This window comes from Sesamum indicum, linkage group LG1, assembly GCF_026168435.1.
Source record: "Sesamum indicum cultivar Baizhima isolate 11 linkage group LG1, ASM2616843v1, whole genome shotgun sequence".
Lineage (NCBI taxonomy): Eukaryota > Viridiplantae > Streptophyta > Magnoliopsida > Lamiales > Pedaliaceae > Sesamum > Sesamum indicum.
The window spans coordinates 13,213,003-13,230,529 of record NC_142657.1 but is presented as its reverse complement, the minus strand read 5'-3'; the positions used below and the strand labels follow the sequence as shown (position 1 = coordinate 13,230,529).

Sequence of the window (17,527 nt, the reverse complement as noted above, 5' to 3'; positions counted from 1 at the left end):
GTTTTTGATATTGGAGTTCACCTCCACGGTGAGAAAAGTGAAGTCTGATGAAAAAGGGAATTGGTATCGCAAAACTAAAATGATGCAAAACTAAAATGCTATCCTAAAAAGTTAAAAATGACAAAATGTTGGTAAATAGATGCCAATAGGAACAATGGGTTAAATTCATTTTGAACTCTATGATATATATAAAAAATCCCCCTATGAAATTTTTAATATAAAAAATCATCTCTATATTACGAATAAATAATCATACCCGCCCCCTGATCAATTTGAGCATATTTTTTTAAAAATAATGACTAAAACCCCTTCTAGTCAATTGGTCATACTAGGCTTTATTAATATATAATTATTTTATATAAAAAAAATTCAAAATAATAATTATAACCCCCACCTCATCCCCATCTTCTTCCCCAATTTAATTAAACTAATATTTTATTATTAATACAAATATATAATATTTTAATTAAATAATTATTATAAAAATAATATTTTATTATTAATAAATATATATAATATTATATATATTAAATGTGAGAGAAGGGCAAAATTATCAAAAAAAGGTACTTGCATAGCAAAATCGCAGTCAAAGCGTGTGTGACCCAAATTTTGTACAAATGAAGTTTTTTAAACTTTATTTTATATCACAGGGGATATTTGAAACTTTAATTTTTATAGGATTTTTTTTAATATTTCTATTATTACAGGGTGTCTCTGGATTTTTCCCTTAGGAACAATATATAACCCTAAATTTAAAAAATTATATGAAATGTACATATATTTTTCTGACGCGATGGGTAAATTCTTAATAAAAAAGACTGAAATTGCAAAAATTAAAAAAATACAAGATAAAAATATTAATTTAGAAAATTAAAAGAGGAAATACCAAATAAACTAAATTACTAAACAAAAAATACATTTAAACCAACTAGGTGGGTTCCAATTCGAAAGAACTTGAGAAATATTGCGTGCTATTGTTTATTTAATTATGTTTAATATAATCCACCGGCTATACGATAAGAAAATATATATTGACTAGTTGCTTGTCAAAATGAAGAAAAAGTAATAAATAGATCATTAATGAAGAGATGACGTACAACATTAAGGAAAATGCAATTTTGATTCACTAATTCTAATATGGTGGTATTATCTGTCTTGTTTGATTTGAAAATTGCAAGAAGATTATAGTTAAAAAGATAACAAAATATATTACAAATTTGACTGGAAAAAAATTAAATTGATATGATCACATATCTTGCACGGAACTAGTTCATTTAGAACTTTTTAATTTTGTTTGGCCACTTGTGCTAATGTGGCATGAGATAGAGATCTAATAGTCTAATCCAACAAATGTAGCAGAAAAATACAAAAAATTCAAATAATAAAAATCAAGCCAAACCAAAAATAAAAGTTCCAAAACATCCAAAAGCTAATAACGTACAACATTACTCCTTGTTAGGACTGCTCTTGCAATTAACTTTGATAAATATTAAGTCTGGGTGAAATGTGTTAGTTGTTCCTTTAATTGCTTTTGCAATTGAATAAAGAATCAAATTCAAGTTCAACATTACATTTACAGTTTCACAGACCTAAAAGCACATCAGAATTCAGATTCAACATTTTGACATTATTTCTACTATTTAAACTGCTATCAGATTAATATTTCTGCTATTTCATATGAATTAGCAAAAGCTCATTAGATTTTTACAATAATATTTCACTAATTTCCTCAAGCCTCACTGCACCATAGTCACACCAAACCAAATTCATCAGCAAGCGAGGAAGAAGAGATAGAAAGAGAGAATTACCTACGTACGGTCCTGCATTGCAACTGAAGCCGAAAGCAAGATACAAGTGACGAGGTGTGTTTTGCTGAGGAAGAGAGAAAGCGAGATATCAAGACTGAGAGAGAAGGAGAAAGGAAGAAGGTGTGTTTGGCTAACAAAGAGAAAAAGGAATTAGGGATTTTGTGCTCAATTTATACCATTACACAATCCATTCGATTTGACTAACCTCGCACCGATTCCAGCGGGTTGATGATCGGACCATTGGGTCATTCATTTCTCTTAAAAAAAACACCATTTTTCATCTCCACTGGATTTCTCCTTTCACCCCGCTCATTTTGTGGCTCAGTTGATGGTTCGGGTGGTCCGACCAATCATGCCGGATTGGGTTTCAAAATACTGGGATCCTTAATAATTTAACTCCAGAGAAATCAAATGTATTTTAACCGGGAAGGTCGTAGTGCCCTCAATCAAATAGCAAAATTTAGCCTATCTAGCATAATTACTGCGATACTGAAACAACTCCAACTCATCTTTTGACATTTGGTTGAATGGTATGCATGGGGCTCCCGGAGAGGGATTATATGCATGAGTTATGCAGCCATAAAAATAAAGAAATTAAAGTGCCATGACATTCTAGAAGAATGGGGATGGGGGAGAAGATCCCAGTTTCCCGAGTATGATCACAGGGATAGTTGCAACATCAGTACAGTTATTGAACAGATGAGAGAGGACGAAGATTATCTGTATGTTATATGATAATATTGTTAAATAGCATTTGTATACAGCTGATGACAAATTAAAAGGGTAGACAGCCTAATAATCCATGTATGATTTAGAGGTTCCATCAGCAATAAATATGTTATTCTTGTACAAGAATTTGCCACTTGAGGCATACCACTTCATGTACCTGGAAACGAAAATTAGAATTTTAGACAAAATGTAAACTGATTTGTGTTCAACTGTTCTACATTTGATGAGTGTTTATAAATCCTAATAAACTTAGTTCTATTATAAGTGTCCACAGTATCTCTTTCATTTCCTTCAGAAGAAAAAAGATTACAAATGACTATATATCATTACTTGTAAAATATATGCTCAGGAAACATGAGTTGAGATTTTTACTTGTGCAGACAACTCAGAAATTGAAATCTTTCCTTTTGATCTTAAAAAGTTCATTCGCAGGATCAGATGGAAACGAAAAATAGTACCAATAGCTTTCTCCTGGCTCCATCATTTATCTACTTAGCCCTTCTACGTGGCTCGTAAGAAAATATTGGTTCTCTTTCTTTTATCTCTCTGTCCGTTGTTTGTTTGCGCCGCTTTGAGCATGTTGATCGACCATCGCTGCCATCATAGTGGACGACATTAGAAAGAGAATAATGAGTGCTAATTTATCACACTATGTTACTACTTCTGCATTATATAAACTATGGCGTATGCTATGGCCTGTCATGGGAGAAATTGATATTTGACTGTTGTTGTACGCATGTACCTTTTTATTAATGAAACTTAAATTTATCAAAAATAAAATAAAATAAAATTCAAACACGTCCTCAACCAATAATCCCCTTGCAACAAAATTAAATTAGTAAAAGGATAGTTTATTAATTTTGATACAATTTAGACAAATACCATACTGAATTCTTACAAGCCACCTCAAAAAATATGCAACAGAATCCTGTATGCAGAAAAGAGGCTGCCCTAGTCTCTATATCTATTCAAAAACGTTTTTTCTGACCAAATATTATTTTCTTGTATTTTTTAATATTGTAATTATTAAGAAAAATTTTCATTTGATTAAAAAATATATTTATTTTTAACTAAAGAATTTAATTTGTATTTATCTGCAAAATTGTTTACGCAACATTTTATTTTCAAAACCCATATCAAAATCCTATCTTCAAGATTACAATACTAATGCAAACTGTATTTTTCATTCTTAATTCATGATTCTACTTCCCCTTCCAAAAATAAATAAATAAACCAAATTCAAATTTTTAGAGTATCATATTTTATTCGTTTAGAAATATTATTTATCATATCACTATCTTTTATTTTTAAATGTAATCATATTCTTTTTAATTTTCCAAATTTACATTACTCTCTTTGTAAATATATCATAAAGTAATTTTCTTATTTTAATATATTAAAATAATTATTTTTTATAATATAGATCTTTTATTAACATATTTTCTTCTCCTCCTTATAGCAAAACGATTTTTGACCAACAAATTAATTTAATTTTGACCAAATACAGAATTTTTAAAAGTTTGAATCTTTAAATATTTAAGAAAATATTTCATTGGTTGATGAATTACCTATAAACGACTTTCAAATAGATTTAAGTTTGCATAGACCTCTCAACTATCGGATTGACTATCACAAACTTTGAAAGTATCTAAACCAAAATTTTCGATTATCTAACCATCAACTCTCCATTGAATTTGTACTTCAAAAATTTATGATTTTACTCTATTATATATCCCTTCATTTAGATGCAATTTTATAGATTCTCTATTCTTCATTAAACAATGTTAAAACTTAATACTTTGTATGTTTTTTTTTTTTTAATTAATGTTCTTCTATATGTAATCGGAGTGATGTCTTATATTTTTTCTAAATATTATTTTATTTAGTTTTAATATATATTTACTTTCATGATAATTGAAGTTATATAATTAATAATTTATATCCCTTACTCATATATTTTTCTTTATATTAAATTTTAATATTTATTTATCGTCTTTTCAGTCTTTAATTTCTATTGAATTGATCCTTTTGTTTTGATCGTGAACAATATGCTCTCCCTTCCCTTTGGTCCGGGATCCCTGGCCGGAGGAGCTCTTAAGCCCCTGATCCCAAGGGGTAGGGTGGCTGCTCTCGCCTTCAATGGTCCACAAGTATTTATTCTTGATGTTTGAAAGTTATTTAATTAATAATTTCTATCTTTTTCTTATGTTTTCATTATAGAAATTTAATATTTATTTTTCTTCTGGTGTTAGTTTTTCATATTTTTACAGTGCTTGATTTTATTTCTTCTATAAGGAGGAAGAAACTTATTTAGTGTTAATGGCTCAATTCCTATGATTTCACTTAATTTTCATTTAATGTTTATTTTTGTTTAATATTTACCCCCTTTTCATCTCTTTATACATCAAATTTTGTTATATATGTTACTTTCAGCAATTAATTCTTTGTTTTATAGTTTATTTTTATTGTCGTGTTCCATATTTTTTTTTGTTTATTAATGATGTTTATGAGATGGAAAAATCAATATTTTAATTTGTATTTAATTAATTTCTCCAACTATCTATATATGATTCTATTAAATTTATGATCATATTATTTGTAAATTTTTACATTTATATGTAAAAAAAAATATATATATATATATATATATATATATATATTCATGTGTGTAATTCGAGCTCTTTTGAAAAGAAAAGTTACACATGGTTGTTTGAATTTTATTTTCTAAAATAACCATTGCACCCTTACTTAATATATATTACTTTTATATTTTAATAACCGTTGGATCTGTATTGATCATATTAGTATCATCAAATCTAATCAATTTATCTTAATCATTGGATCTTAATTTTATAAAAAGTTAAAAATATGAACTAATTAAAAATATATATTATTACAAAAAAATATTTGAAAAAAAAATAAACAAAATTAACCACCCCCACCCCACGCTGCCTATCCCCTACCCAATTTTTTTAATTAATTTAATTATAGGATAATTATAATAATCAAATATATATTTTAGTTAATTAAAAATAATTATATTAATTATATATGTAAATTAGTTTATAATTTATAATTATTGTAATTGCTTAATATTTATATTAATGTAGATATCTAAATTTAAAAAATAAAATTTAGTATAATAGTTTTTGTAATGTAATTTTTTTTATTTTATGTATTTTGATATTTAATATAAATATATTTATGAATAAAAAGAATTCATATTTTTAGAAGAGAGGAAAATGCAAAAAAAAATTAGAAAAAAATCAATTTGACCATAGTAATTTTAGATACAATATAGGGACATTTTTACTCAATTAAAAATAAAAAAAATATTAAAATACATAAAAACTCAAGTCTAAACGCACTTCAAATGCGTACAACCCACCTTCCATTAAATTCTGAGACAAGAGGGTTTTTTTACTTAATTTATTTAAATATGAAGGAGTTTTTAGTTTACTTCTAAAATTAGGAGAGTTTTTAACTATTTCAAAAAATCGTTCCATAATGTTTGGATTCGTTTTCTGAGTATTTTGTGAAAATAGAGAGAGAAAAACAAAGATAAATAAGTGTGTGTTAGAGACAGTATGTATGTTTGGATTTATTTTTGGAGATAATTTAAAATAAGTATTATATATTTAATGTTGTGTTTTGGGAGACAAAAATTACTATTCATTGTCAAATCATGTCTTTGGAGATAATTTAAAATAAGTATTATATGTTTAATGTTGTATTTTGAAAGACAAAAATTACTATTTATTGTCAAAATCATGCTTTTTTTATATATATTTATGTATATATGTGTGTATATATATATGTATGTTTTTATGTTAAAACAGTTAAAAACACCTAAATAAGGTGTTTTTGAATGATGACAAACATTGGGTATATTTTGACTTGCCTCGTAAATAAGTTGGAAATGAAAACAAACATAGTGGTAGTGTGTAAAATAAAGTTTAGGCCTTTTCCTCCATCACAATCAATCAATTTTTGAACTTTGACCCATCGGATAGTAGAAAAAGCCATATCACATGTAGATTTTTCAAAATATAAAATGGGTGATGTTCATCTTAGGGGATCTATTCCTCCTGTGTAATGTGAATCAACTTTATCAATGTATAGCCAAAGCTTTTCTGGATTCCCCTTTCCTGATGAGAAGGAATCTGTTATCAATCAATTAATTGAATTAACATCAAGGTAAATTATATTTTTTTGTCTAATAAGTGGATTTGTTTCTAATTTTAATCTCACATTCAGGTCATTTCGCACATTGAGTCCCATATATGGTTTTTTGTTTTTTTTTTTTCAATTTGAGGACCATTGAGAAATTTTCATCCAATTGAAAACGACAGTTGCTCTCTCCGTTAGTCAATACAATCAAAATAAGGGTAAATTATATTTTTGGTCCCATAAGTATACCTGTTTCTTAAATGAGAGAATTCTGTATTTAAATTTAGACTATTCCCAATACTTGCCTCAATTATACTCAAAAGGAAAGAAGAGGGAGGAAATCTATTAAAAAGAAGAAATTTCACAGCCCTTTCCATGGGAAGAAAGATAACCTTTTTTTGTATGATCAGAGACATTTGAGATCATTCAATTAAGTCAGTTCCTCAAAGATAATATCCATATGATAACCTTCCGCTTGTAATTTTTGTTCCAAGTTCTCTACCATTCATTATACGATTTTACATGTTATTCCTTCCTTTATAATTTAGGGTTTGTTTGGTTGCTGAAAGTGAGTGTAAGAAAAGTGAAAATGAAAATAAATATATATGAAAGAATTTGGTATTTAATTAGGGAGAATAATTAGAGGAAAAATAAAACTAGATGTATATGAAATTCCTCCATAGTTCAATTTAGTTTCTGTTCAAAATTGGGCAGGAAAGTGAAAGTATAAGGTTGGAAAGACAAAAAATATATATTTTTAGTTACTCTACTACCCATACATATAATTTTGGTCCAGTTCTTTTTTTCCTTCTGATAATAATATCAGTACATAATTTTTTAGAAAAAATAACCAAATAGTCGGAAAAACTACTATGTTATCGATCCATGACAGTAATTTTTATTTTATATAAACTGAATGATTTAGAATAAATACACAGTACTCATTTTGATGAATATACTTATTAATGAAAAAATATTTTTGTTCTTGTTTGATGTATTTTTACTAATAAGATATTTAAATTTATTATATACAAAATTATTTTAGTACAATATTAACTTATTTATTTTCTAAACTAAAATAATGAGATAAGGTGTATTAGTAAAACCATAAAAATGAATCTTTTTCTTCTTGATATATTTTTCTCGTACCAAACAAGGAAAAATACTTGATATTTATCCCATTTCTAATTATATCAGATAATTTAAATAAAAATTATTATTCTTTTCCCACACTTGGCTTTCTATTTTTCATTTTCTCTTCCTTGAACTGGACGGATATTTAGTGTCAGCAGATTGGGCTAATGGATTATTGTTTACATGCCTTATTCTATATGTTGGCCCAATTTGGTTCAATTGTTGATTCTAAATTAATTTATTGCGATAATTACACTCTCTTTTTCTAAGATTTGGTATAATTATATGTAAATTTCTATAGTTTAGAAAATTACGTCTAGCATTCCTGATGTTTGCTTTTATCTAACAAAAAAGTTCATCCGTTAACCAAAATTTATCAAATTTGCTGATATTAACAAAATGAACTTTAGGGGTGTTACCATCACATGGCCTGTCAAGCAGAAGAAGAAGAGGATGTTGATCTGGAAAAATAAGCTACTAGCGACCGAAGCAACAATAATAAAGACGTGCAATATGCTGCATGTTGAGCAGTGACATAATCATGTATGCTTTTGCAGTGAAAAACAAGAGAAGCCCCTGTTCGGGACAAAAAATTCAGATTATCCAAAAGAAACCCGCACCAAATCAGGATAAGGGTAAAAGAAAGAGTTTTCACAAAGCGAAGTAAAAATTGAAGAATGTAAAAGATCAGGAATAAGACTATCGGCAGAAAATGACAAAGACCAACAATCACGAAGCAGGAAAGTCAGCTAGCAATCACATGGTCAACAAGTCATTATGACCAACAACAGAAAAGGACGCGGTGATGACGAATGCAGTAACGTCATTCGAAAGAGACAAGCTAATGAGTAACACAGTGATATCATCAAAAATCAAGTTTAAAGTCCGGGTTTGAAGTACGCAGACACCTATAAATAAGGAAACAATGAAGCAGATGGAGACCATTAGAAATTTTCTCCAACTCTTCAAAGCATCATATTTTGAGTGTCAAATTTTAGTAATTTTTTGAATTCTTAGTTTGTGGGGATTTTCCCAAAAAGTCAAATCCTCTATCCTATGAGAGGTTGAACAGTTGTCTCCTCCAATTGGAAAAATAATATCCATAATATTTTATATATTTTTTTGAATAAAAGTAAGGTTTCTGTTCCATTTGTTGTCCAAAATTCTATTAAGTCCCGATATTGGAGTGTCTTCACACCCTAAAGTAGGAAAGGAAATAGGTTGTGTTGTTTGTTGCTGAAGGAGCCAAGTACCTGTGAACCATGTGTCGTGGTAGTGTGATTGGAGGAAGTCTGTAAAACCAAAGGCTTGAAATACTCGGAAAAAAGGCAGTCAAAAAAAGGTACGAAATTGTGAGTGCTTAATTTTATTTCGGAAGCATGCTGGGCCAAACTAAGAGCATGTGTATGGACTATAAGGGTTTTTCAATAAAAGGGAAAAATGGACATTAATTTGTTCTAATATAGCTAAAGGATCAAAATCGCGCAGATTTAAAAGATAAATGACCAAACTGGCATGCCGAAAAGATAAAGTACCAGATCAGGAAAACGCTAAAGATACAGGACCAACATTGCTTTTAAAACCAGCGAATAATTAATTTAGGTTGTGTTTTATTAAAATTGATTTAGTTGGAGTCACTGGTTAAGTCTATATTACATCCAGCTATATCACCTGTTTACTCCTAAAAATACGGGTTTACGATGAGATTCATAGTCGCAACCAATCTATATAAAATGGAGTATTTTTGATCTAGTATTATATAGAAGAGATAATTACACCGCCGTCCCCTAAAATTTGGTGTAATTCAAATAGATCTTTTGTAATTTGAAAAATTATATTTAGTACCCATAAAAATTATTTTCGTCTAACAAATAGATTCGTCAGTTATTCAAAATTCATTGAGTTTAATGATATTAACAAAAAATTAAAAGAAAATTCATATTTACCCCAAATTGACTTATTACTAACTTATTACGTGTCAAACAAACTACTCGTATACATTTTTTACACGTTAATATATGTGAGGAAGTAAACATTCACCCATGTAAGGGTACTTTGGTCAAAAAAAGATTTCTGTAATATGCTATAAATTAGTAATAAATTTATCGGGGGTAAATATAAATTTTCATTCAATTTTTTTTTAATATCAATATATTCGATAAATTTTGATTAGCGAATTAGTTTATTTGTTAGACAAACACAAATTTCAGATATACTATATGTAATTTTTCAAACAACACGGGGTCTACATATAATTACAACGAATCTTAGAAAAAGACAATGTAATTATCATTATATATAATCCTTATACTTCATATATTAAATAAAAATAAGGAAAGTATTGGTTAAGTTCAATTATGTATTCATACGATACTATACAGGTATTACACAAGTTTAAGCTAATGCAAATACTGAAAACTTCTGGGTTTTATTTTTTATTTTTGGTTTTATAGAAAACTTCTGTTAAATACACATCGACGCTAATGTTATGATACGTAAAACTCCGGGGCCTTATGCGGATACTCTACAGCATCCCCCGCATTTTAATTCCCGGAGGGCCCATTAATAATATTTAAATTATGATTTTTTTTCAATTTTCATAATTTTATTTTATTTTAACAGAACATTAAGAATTTTATTACTTGCTTGAGGGAGTGTTTGCAATAATTTTTATTTTTTTACTGTAAGGGTAAATTATAAAAATAAATTGTAAGTAAAATAGTAGTGAAATTTGAGAATGTCTAAAAAGTAAAAAGTGGGGGGGAAAAGAAGTTGAAATTAGAATATTTACGAAAAAAATTTAATATTTAATAGTTTATCATTGAGTTGCAGAAGTTGGTAGAGAATTGACGTATAGATTTCGATTTAAATCAACTCATTTAAACAGTTCAAAATAAAAAATTGTATATAAAAAAAATAAGCATTGAAAAAATTTTAATTTATTCTAGAGTAAATTATATTGACATTTCTTGAAATTATGTCGAACTACACAATCATCCTCTATCATTTGCAGAATCACGTACAAATACGATTCTTGATATTGTAGTAGTAATTAAAAGTATGATCCTATTCAATAACAAAAGTTTATAAAAAAAATAAAAAATATTTATATAATTTAATTTAATTTCATGAAACGTACACATAATTTACCTTTTATTTTAATAAACCGATTACAAATACTTCTATAAACATACGTACACCAAAAACTTCAAAGGGTATATTTACTTAAAAAATGTGATAGCATAAAAATATAAGTGAAGTGGAATTATATGTGTAATAAGAATTTTAGATCCATTATAATAACGAGTTTCAATCTAATAAAATGAATTTTAATATTAAATTAACCCATATTATTAATTGAATACAGGCTTGCATAAGGAAGTAAATATGGTGGTGGACCCCATTTTCTTGTATTAGATGGAAACTATTAAGTAAAGCATTAAATAAAGAGTTTACTTTTGGTATAATTAATTAACCCTCAAACATTTATTGGGATCCCAAAATCATCACACTCAAATCTGCATCAACAGATCTCTGGATTTGATTGAAATCATCCTACTTCTGTTTTTTAATTAATAAGTAGTCTAAAAAGGGTCACCCACCCCATGTGGGGGAACATGCTCAACCATTTCTCTCTTATTTTTTTCTTGATATTCTAAATTCTAAAAAGAATTATGAAATTTAATTTTATGTAATTTATATAGTTTAAGTGTCTGAATATTGGGCTAGAGAAAGGTACAGTTCCATAAATGTGGTACAAAATTAATAGTAGTAATTATTAATTAATTTGATTGTCACTCTTCTAAAATCTAAACCCAAATATTGATTTGGATAAATTTCAAATAGATCTAATTTATTCAAATTAAATATCAATCTTGTGAGATCTATATGATCATCACCGGCCCGAGCATGAATTTCTTACTGTAAAATGACATTGTATTTTATATTTCTTTATATATATATATGGGACAACCATCTCATCCAAGAAAGATTATTAAAAAAATAAAAAAGGCATTTTAGCAAAATATATATGTGCAATTTGAGTGGCTCTATGGGAGCAGCAGCATCCGACATTCTTTTGATTTACTATATTAGTCATCTACATGTGTTGTTCTTAACTCCAAAGGTAGATATGCAAGTTGGTTTTATGTCTTGTCAAAAAAATAACTTGGTTTTATGTGATTAAGACCATTCTAATTAATTAATACAGACAGAGGGAGAGAGTGTACAATGAATGTCAAAAAGGATACAGTTCCAACCTTCCAAGGCATTAATTTCTACTTTTACTGGGATTGGTGAAAAAAAGAAAAAAAGAACAGTAAACAATACACAAGCATATGCGTTGAAGCTTCTTATGTCTCCCAAGATTCTTCAATCCACAAATAAAATTAAAAAGATATTAATATTAGTGTAATATTTTGCTTTTAAGTAATTTGAATTTTTGGATGAGGCAGTCGTTTAATATAATATTAAAGTATAAAATTTTTGGTCTGAATATTTGATTGTCATTTATTTATAAAGAATGTGTGTTAAAATATAAATATTAAATGATTTTTTTTAACAGTATAAACTTTTAGATGAGATGGTCGTTTAATAAAAAATAACATCAATTCACTTTTTATATTAATATTAAATAATTATCTTTTCTCGTCATTAATTTTACTGTCCACAATCAAGGGGTTAAATCAGTGATACTCATTTTCTTTGATATACCTAACCTTAATGAATTTAAGAAGTAAAAATCATGTCATAAGGACTGTAAAAAATTTCAAAGAGCTATATATCTAATAATTTAAACTTTTAGATGAGGTGATTATTAATTAATAGAAGATTATATTAAATGAATACAAAAAAAAAAAAAAAAGATTTCACATGTAGGATTTGTATATGAAGGAGCATGCTAAGATAATAATCTATATTATATATAAAAGGAGAACACTTCTTTAGTGTTTCTCCTTTTTTTTCTGGTGTGCTTTTTATGTTTAGTTTTTTTTTTTTAATTTTTCATCTAACTTCTCACCTCCGTTATCTTTTGATAATTATTTTTTTTAAATTTTCTTTTTCTAAAAAAAAAATCTTTCATCTTTTTTTTTTGTCATCATTATTTTACAAAATTAGTATTAACTTATTATTTTGTATATGTTTTATTAAATAATAAATATTTTTATAAATATTTATAAAAATTGTACACACATAGAGTGCCACAAATTACTAGTATTAAATGATTATTAATCTCCTTTACCATAATTTAAACTTTTAGATAAAGTTGTTGTTTAACAAAAGATAAGCCCAAGTGATTTGTATAAAAAAAAGTTTTAGTGTAGGGTTTTTACGTGATGAGGGGCATGTTAAGAAATTAATCTATACTTTATTAAGTCAGAGTACCCTCACTTTTTTATTGTTTGTCATTTTTTTTTATTTTTTAATTAATTGATATTTATTTTTGTCTCTCTTCTCAACTTTTTATTTTATCACTTTCAACTTTGACATCTCTTTGTTTTTCTCCATTGTTTTTTCATTAATTACTCATATTGTTTATATACTTTTATTTTTTTATTTTTCTAATTAATTAATATATTTCTTTAAAATAATAATTAATTTTATAAATATAAAATTAATTATGCATGCATATTCGAATGTACCACATATACTAATATTAAATAATTATCTTTTAATAATTTGAATTTTTATATGAGATGGTTGCTTTAAAAAAGATAACCCAAGTGATTTTATAAAAAAAATATTTCACATTCAAAATATCTTTGTGAGAAGACGTATTAAGAGGCATTAAAATTAAATTAATTTTTTTTACAATAATTTAAACTTTTGCATGGAATAAATTTTTAATAAAAAATTATCTAAATTGGGCTTATAAGCTACTGACATCTATAATAATATTTTATATGTGGTGTACAAGGAATTATAGATCGATTAACACCAAATCAATAATAATATCTGGAGATGTAATTTATATACTTTATGTTAAAAAAGAAAAGAAGAAGAATATGACAAAGATTAATTGAAGATAAAAATGTAGAGATGTAAATAATTCATTAACGAGCGGGTCGGGGAAGACGTTAATAAAAAATAATGGGTATCATTAGTTGGCATAATTACATATCCTGCAAAGATGCGTCTCGCGCATTACCATTACCCCGAACCGAATCAAATAAGAAGATGCCCACTGCCCAGAATCTCCGTGCATGTGCTGCCCCTTTCTGCCCCTCTTTCTGTTACATTTCCTAATCATTATCACTCACTCTTACACACATGACACACACACTACATCTGACCAAGACAAACGTTCCCTTCCAAATCCCAATATATATATATACGTATATGTATATATATCCTTCCTTCAATTTTACCCAAAGTTAAGCTGGAATTCACCCCCAACACATCAAGAAATCATATTTTACTAAGAGACATATACGCATATATATGCAGGGAATCAAATAATTAGTTGGAGGAAGGCTGGGGCTGGGTATAACATCATAGGCATATAGAGGAAGAGGGTTGGCCTACCACCACTGTAGCTTTCTCTTTCAAGTTCATGCACCAATTTACTAAGGGAAACTATGGACCACTGCTCATCCATACCACCTATTCCTGTTGCCTTGCCTTTGTGAAAAAGTAACAGAGTCCCAGTCCCAATCCCATCTACCTTCTCTGTCTGTGTGTGCCTTAACAGATAGATATAAAGTACAAACAATATCATACATACACATGCACAATGTGGTAAAATAAATTTCATTGTGTTTAGGTACTTGGTAATGAACTTAAGTGGGTTGTGTGAAAGTAATGGAGATTTGAAGAAATTAGTCCAAAGAAATTCACACATAGAAACTCACCAGAGCCACATGGGGTCACAGATCAGCTTTCCCAATCTTCACCACGTGTCCGTAGCTTACACGGCAAGCTCTGTTCTTCTGTAATTGTACTGTACTGTTACTTCTCCTTCGTCTGGCCTCTTTCTCGTCGTCACCCCAAATTTCCAAAACACAGGCATATATCAGAAGTACCCGTAGTACTACTTACTCGTCTGCTGTTACTGTTAGTAGTCTGATATTTCTAGTCACTCAATTACTAAAACAAAATGAGAGAAAGGAAATTATAGGGTAAAACTAGTTGCAGAAGACCCATACTAGGATAGTGAAGATGGAGAAAAAATGGGCATAACTACTTACTGATTGAATTATATTTTTTTTTTGGTTATATTTCTATTTTATTTTAATACCTACAAGTTACTTACATAAAAATTTAAGCTATTCATAATTTTATTAAAAATGGTTATATACATGAGGTGTATATATTAAATTAAAATAAAAAGGGTATTTAAAATTAAAAATCTAATTCACTTACAGTTACAAGGTAAAACTATGATTGGCAGTGTCACAAGCATCAGAGAGTTTTGCAGTGCAGAAATAAGCCCAGATATAGAAAATAGTAATAATGATAAGAGGAACCCAAAAAATTTTCTAAAAGCAATAAGAAAGAGCTTTTATTGAACTGCTTGATTCTTCAATCTTTACCCCGAAAGAGATTGATTATCCATTCCATTCCAAACAGAAGCTTCTTCTCACATAAATAAATAATTTACCTTACTATGAGAAGAACTTCTTTAATTCTTTCTCTACAGTCACAGTGCTTGCAGAATCCATATGAAGATTCTTGGAAGAGAGAAATAGAAACAGCTAGCTGTACATCTCAGCTAAAACAAGGATTTAAACCTAAAGTAGAGAAACAAGAAGCCCCTAAAGCTTAAGCTTTAAATTAGTGGAACGAGACCATGAGTTTCATTGTTGATTTGATGTACTTCACTGATGAGCTTCCAGTAAGAAATAATTAGCTAGATAGCCATTGCTAAGTTGTGAACATTTTCTCCATCCTGAATTTGAACCCACTCGTAGCGCCCTTCCAGTGGCAGGTCCTTTACTATGTCATAGTTGTACCTACATTGTTCATATGCACATTGAAATTCAGTACTACTCGGTCTCATCCTGTAAAAATAGATGCTTGCATATCACAATTCTTCTGTGTCTCTGTCTGTGTGTGTGTCTGTGTCAGAGAGAGAGAGAGAGAGGAGGGAGCGGGGGAGACTAGTTACTTGTCAATGAATTGTTGCTGGAGGTTCTTTTCAGCCGCGGCAAAGAATTCTTCAAGTTCAGCTTCGGATGGCATTTTCTCGGCCATAGAATTATGACGAGAATTGGATTTGAGTGGCCTAGCCGTCGAGTCCATCTTGACGGACTCAGCTTGAACCTCGGTCAACGGCGTCGTTCCTCTTCTGAAACAATATGATTTCTTAACAATTATTTGTTGCGAAGGTAAAGTAATACCAGCATTCATCTCATGAAAGTATGAGAGAGTGAGAGGTAGAGGGAAGGAGGGAGGGAGAGTGCTTGTGTTGTAGCGGAAGAAATCAAATACTGCTATTAAATTCAAAATTTTGAATTGAAGAAACGTGCCGGGGTAAGAATCATATTTGTTTTTTGAAAGTTTTGAAAATAAATATATAGTCTACCTCTCTCTACAATCCAACGAATCACCAGCCGATGTTGCGAAACACTCCACAATCACCTCATTCTCCTAAAAAGGAATTCAAAATTCAAACAACTCATTAACTTCTATAGAATCTAATTAAAGAAGTAGTCAGACATGATATTCATTCCGCTATCCGTAACTTTCATGGAAATTAAATACCGTGACGTTGTAAGATGGAATTAAAATCCGTCCAGAATTTCCAGATCTATGAATTAATTTCGAGCTCACCTTGGCCATTTCACTCGATCCGTTACTTGAGCAACAAGATGCCAAAACATGATCCGAACCAACGCTCTCACACGTCGAATTCCCCGAACTTGCTGGCGAAGCTGAACTCTCCGGCGTCAGTGCGGCTAAACGCCGCGTTTTGAGCTGAACTGAGGATGTGGATAACTGCGAGTCTCCCGAGCCAACTTTTCTCTTTCTCCTCTCCGCTGCCTTTTCCATGACCTCTAGCTCTCCTAATCCCTTACAGCTCCTCAAACACCTTCCCATGCGAGAATTCCCCGCAATTGTTCGTTTCAACCCTTAAAACTCTCTCTCTACACCATAACTGCGAAGAGAGAACCTTCTCAGAGCCCTGCCATATCCCGCGATTCTTTATACTCCTCTCTCTGTACGTACGAGCAGCGTGTGCTGGCGGAGGGTCGCAGAATTATCCGCTTTTCTGCTGCACTTTTTCTGTTGCAAAAGTTTCTATAGAGAGAGAGAGAGAGAGATCGAGTGGTGGTGATGATAATGATAGAGATGCTTATGGGCATAGAATTCCGTTCAAACGGTTCAGATTTGGTTTCACTTCTTATTTTGGCATTTGGCAATGCATAGGCATAGCCCTACACTCCGTTAACGGTGACGGAATTTTTGAAGCCTCGCGTTACGCAGATCTACCATGCAAACTTTTTCCCTGTTGAACCTCCCTGGTTGTTGATAGCTACCCACCACATGGCTTACACGTGTACTTTTCTCCGGTTATTACCGGGTTTTACCCACTATTTTCCGCAAGCCGTTAGAACTTGGGGAATTTTTTTTAAATAAAAAAAAGGTCAACCTAATTTTAAGGTAAATATTTTTAACTACTAATTTTTTTTATCAATTACAAAATTAGAAATTATTAACATCGACGCAGAGAGTTTACATTATAA

The 17,527-nt window shown here is 29.4% G+C and overlaps 1 protein-coding gene across 2 annotated transcripts; it reads right to left on the bottom strand.

Annotated features, from left to right (window-relative positions):
- Positions 1 to 15,315: 15,315 nt before the first annotated feature.
- Positions 15,316 to 17,133, bottom strand: LOC105159793 (cyclin-dependent kinase inhibitor 7). 2 transcript variants are annotated; one of them, XM_011076995.3, is made up of 4 exons: positions 16,614 to 17,133; positions 16,366 to 16,430; positions 15,949 to 16,125; positions 15,316 to 15,793 (listed from the first exon to the last, which is right to left on the bottom strand). In XM_011076995.3, the coding sequence occupies exons 1-4, from the start codon at positions 16,878 to 16,880 to the stop codon at positions 15,691 to 15,693; spliced, it is 612 nt and encodes a 203-aa protein (XP_011075297.2). In that variant the 5' UTR covers positions 16,881 to 17,133; the 3' UTR covers positions 15,316 to 15,690. The 2 variants fall into 2 exon arrangements, with proteins under 2 accessions (XP_011075297.2, XP_011075289.2); XM_011076987.3 differs by having other exon boundaries at positions 15,949 to 16,128; positions 16,614 to 17,129.
- Positions 17,134 to 17,527: the final 394 nt, after the last annotated feature.

Bases quoted from the DNA above. Each gene is read 5' to 3' on its own strand.
- LOC105159793 (XM_011076987.3), bottom strand. From the start codon at position 16,880: ATGGGAAGGTGTTTGAGGAGCTGTAAGGGATTAGGAGAGCTAGAGGTC. The intron at 16,431-16,613 runs GTGAGCTCGAAA...ATTCCTTTTTAG, and splicing joins GATCGAGTGAAATGGCCAAG to GAGAATGAGGTGATTGTGGA. The intron at 16,129-16,365 runs GTAGACTATATA...ATATTGTTTCAG, and splicing joins TCGTTGGATTGTAGAGAGAG to AAGAGGAACGACGCCGTTGA.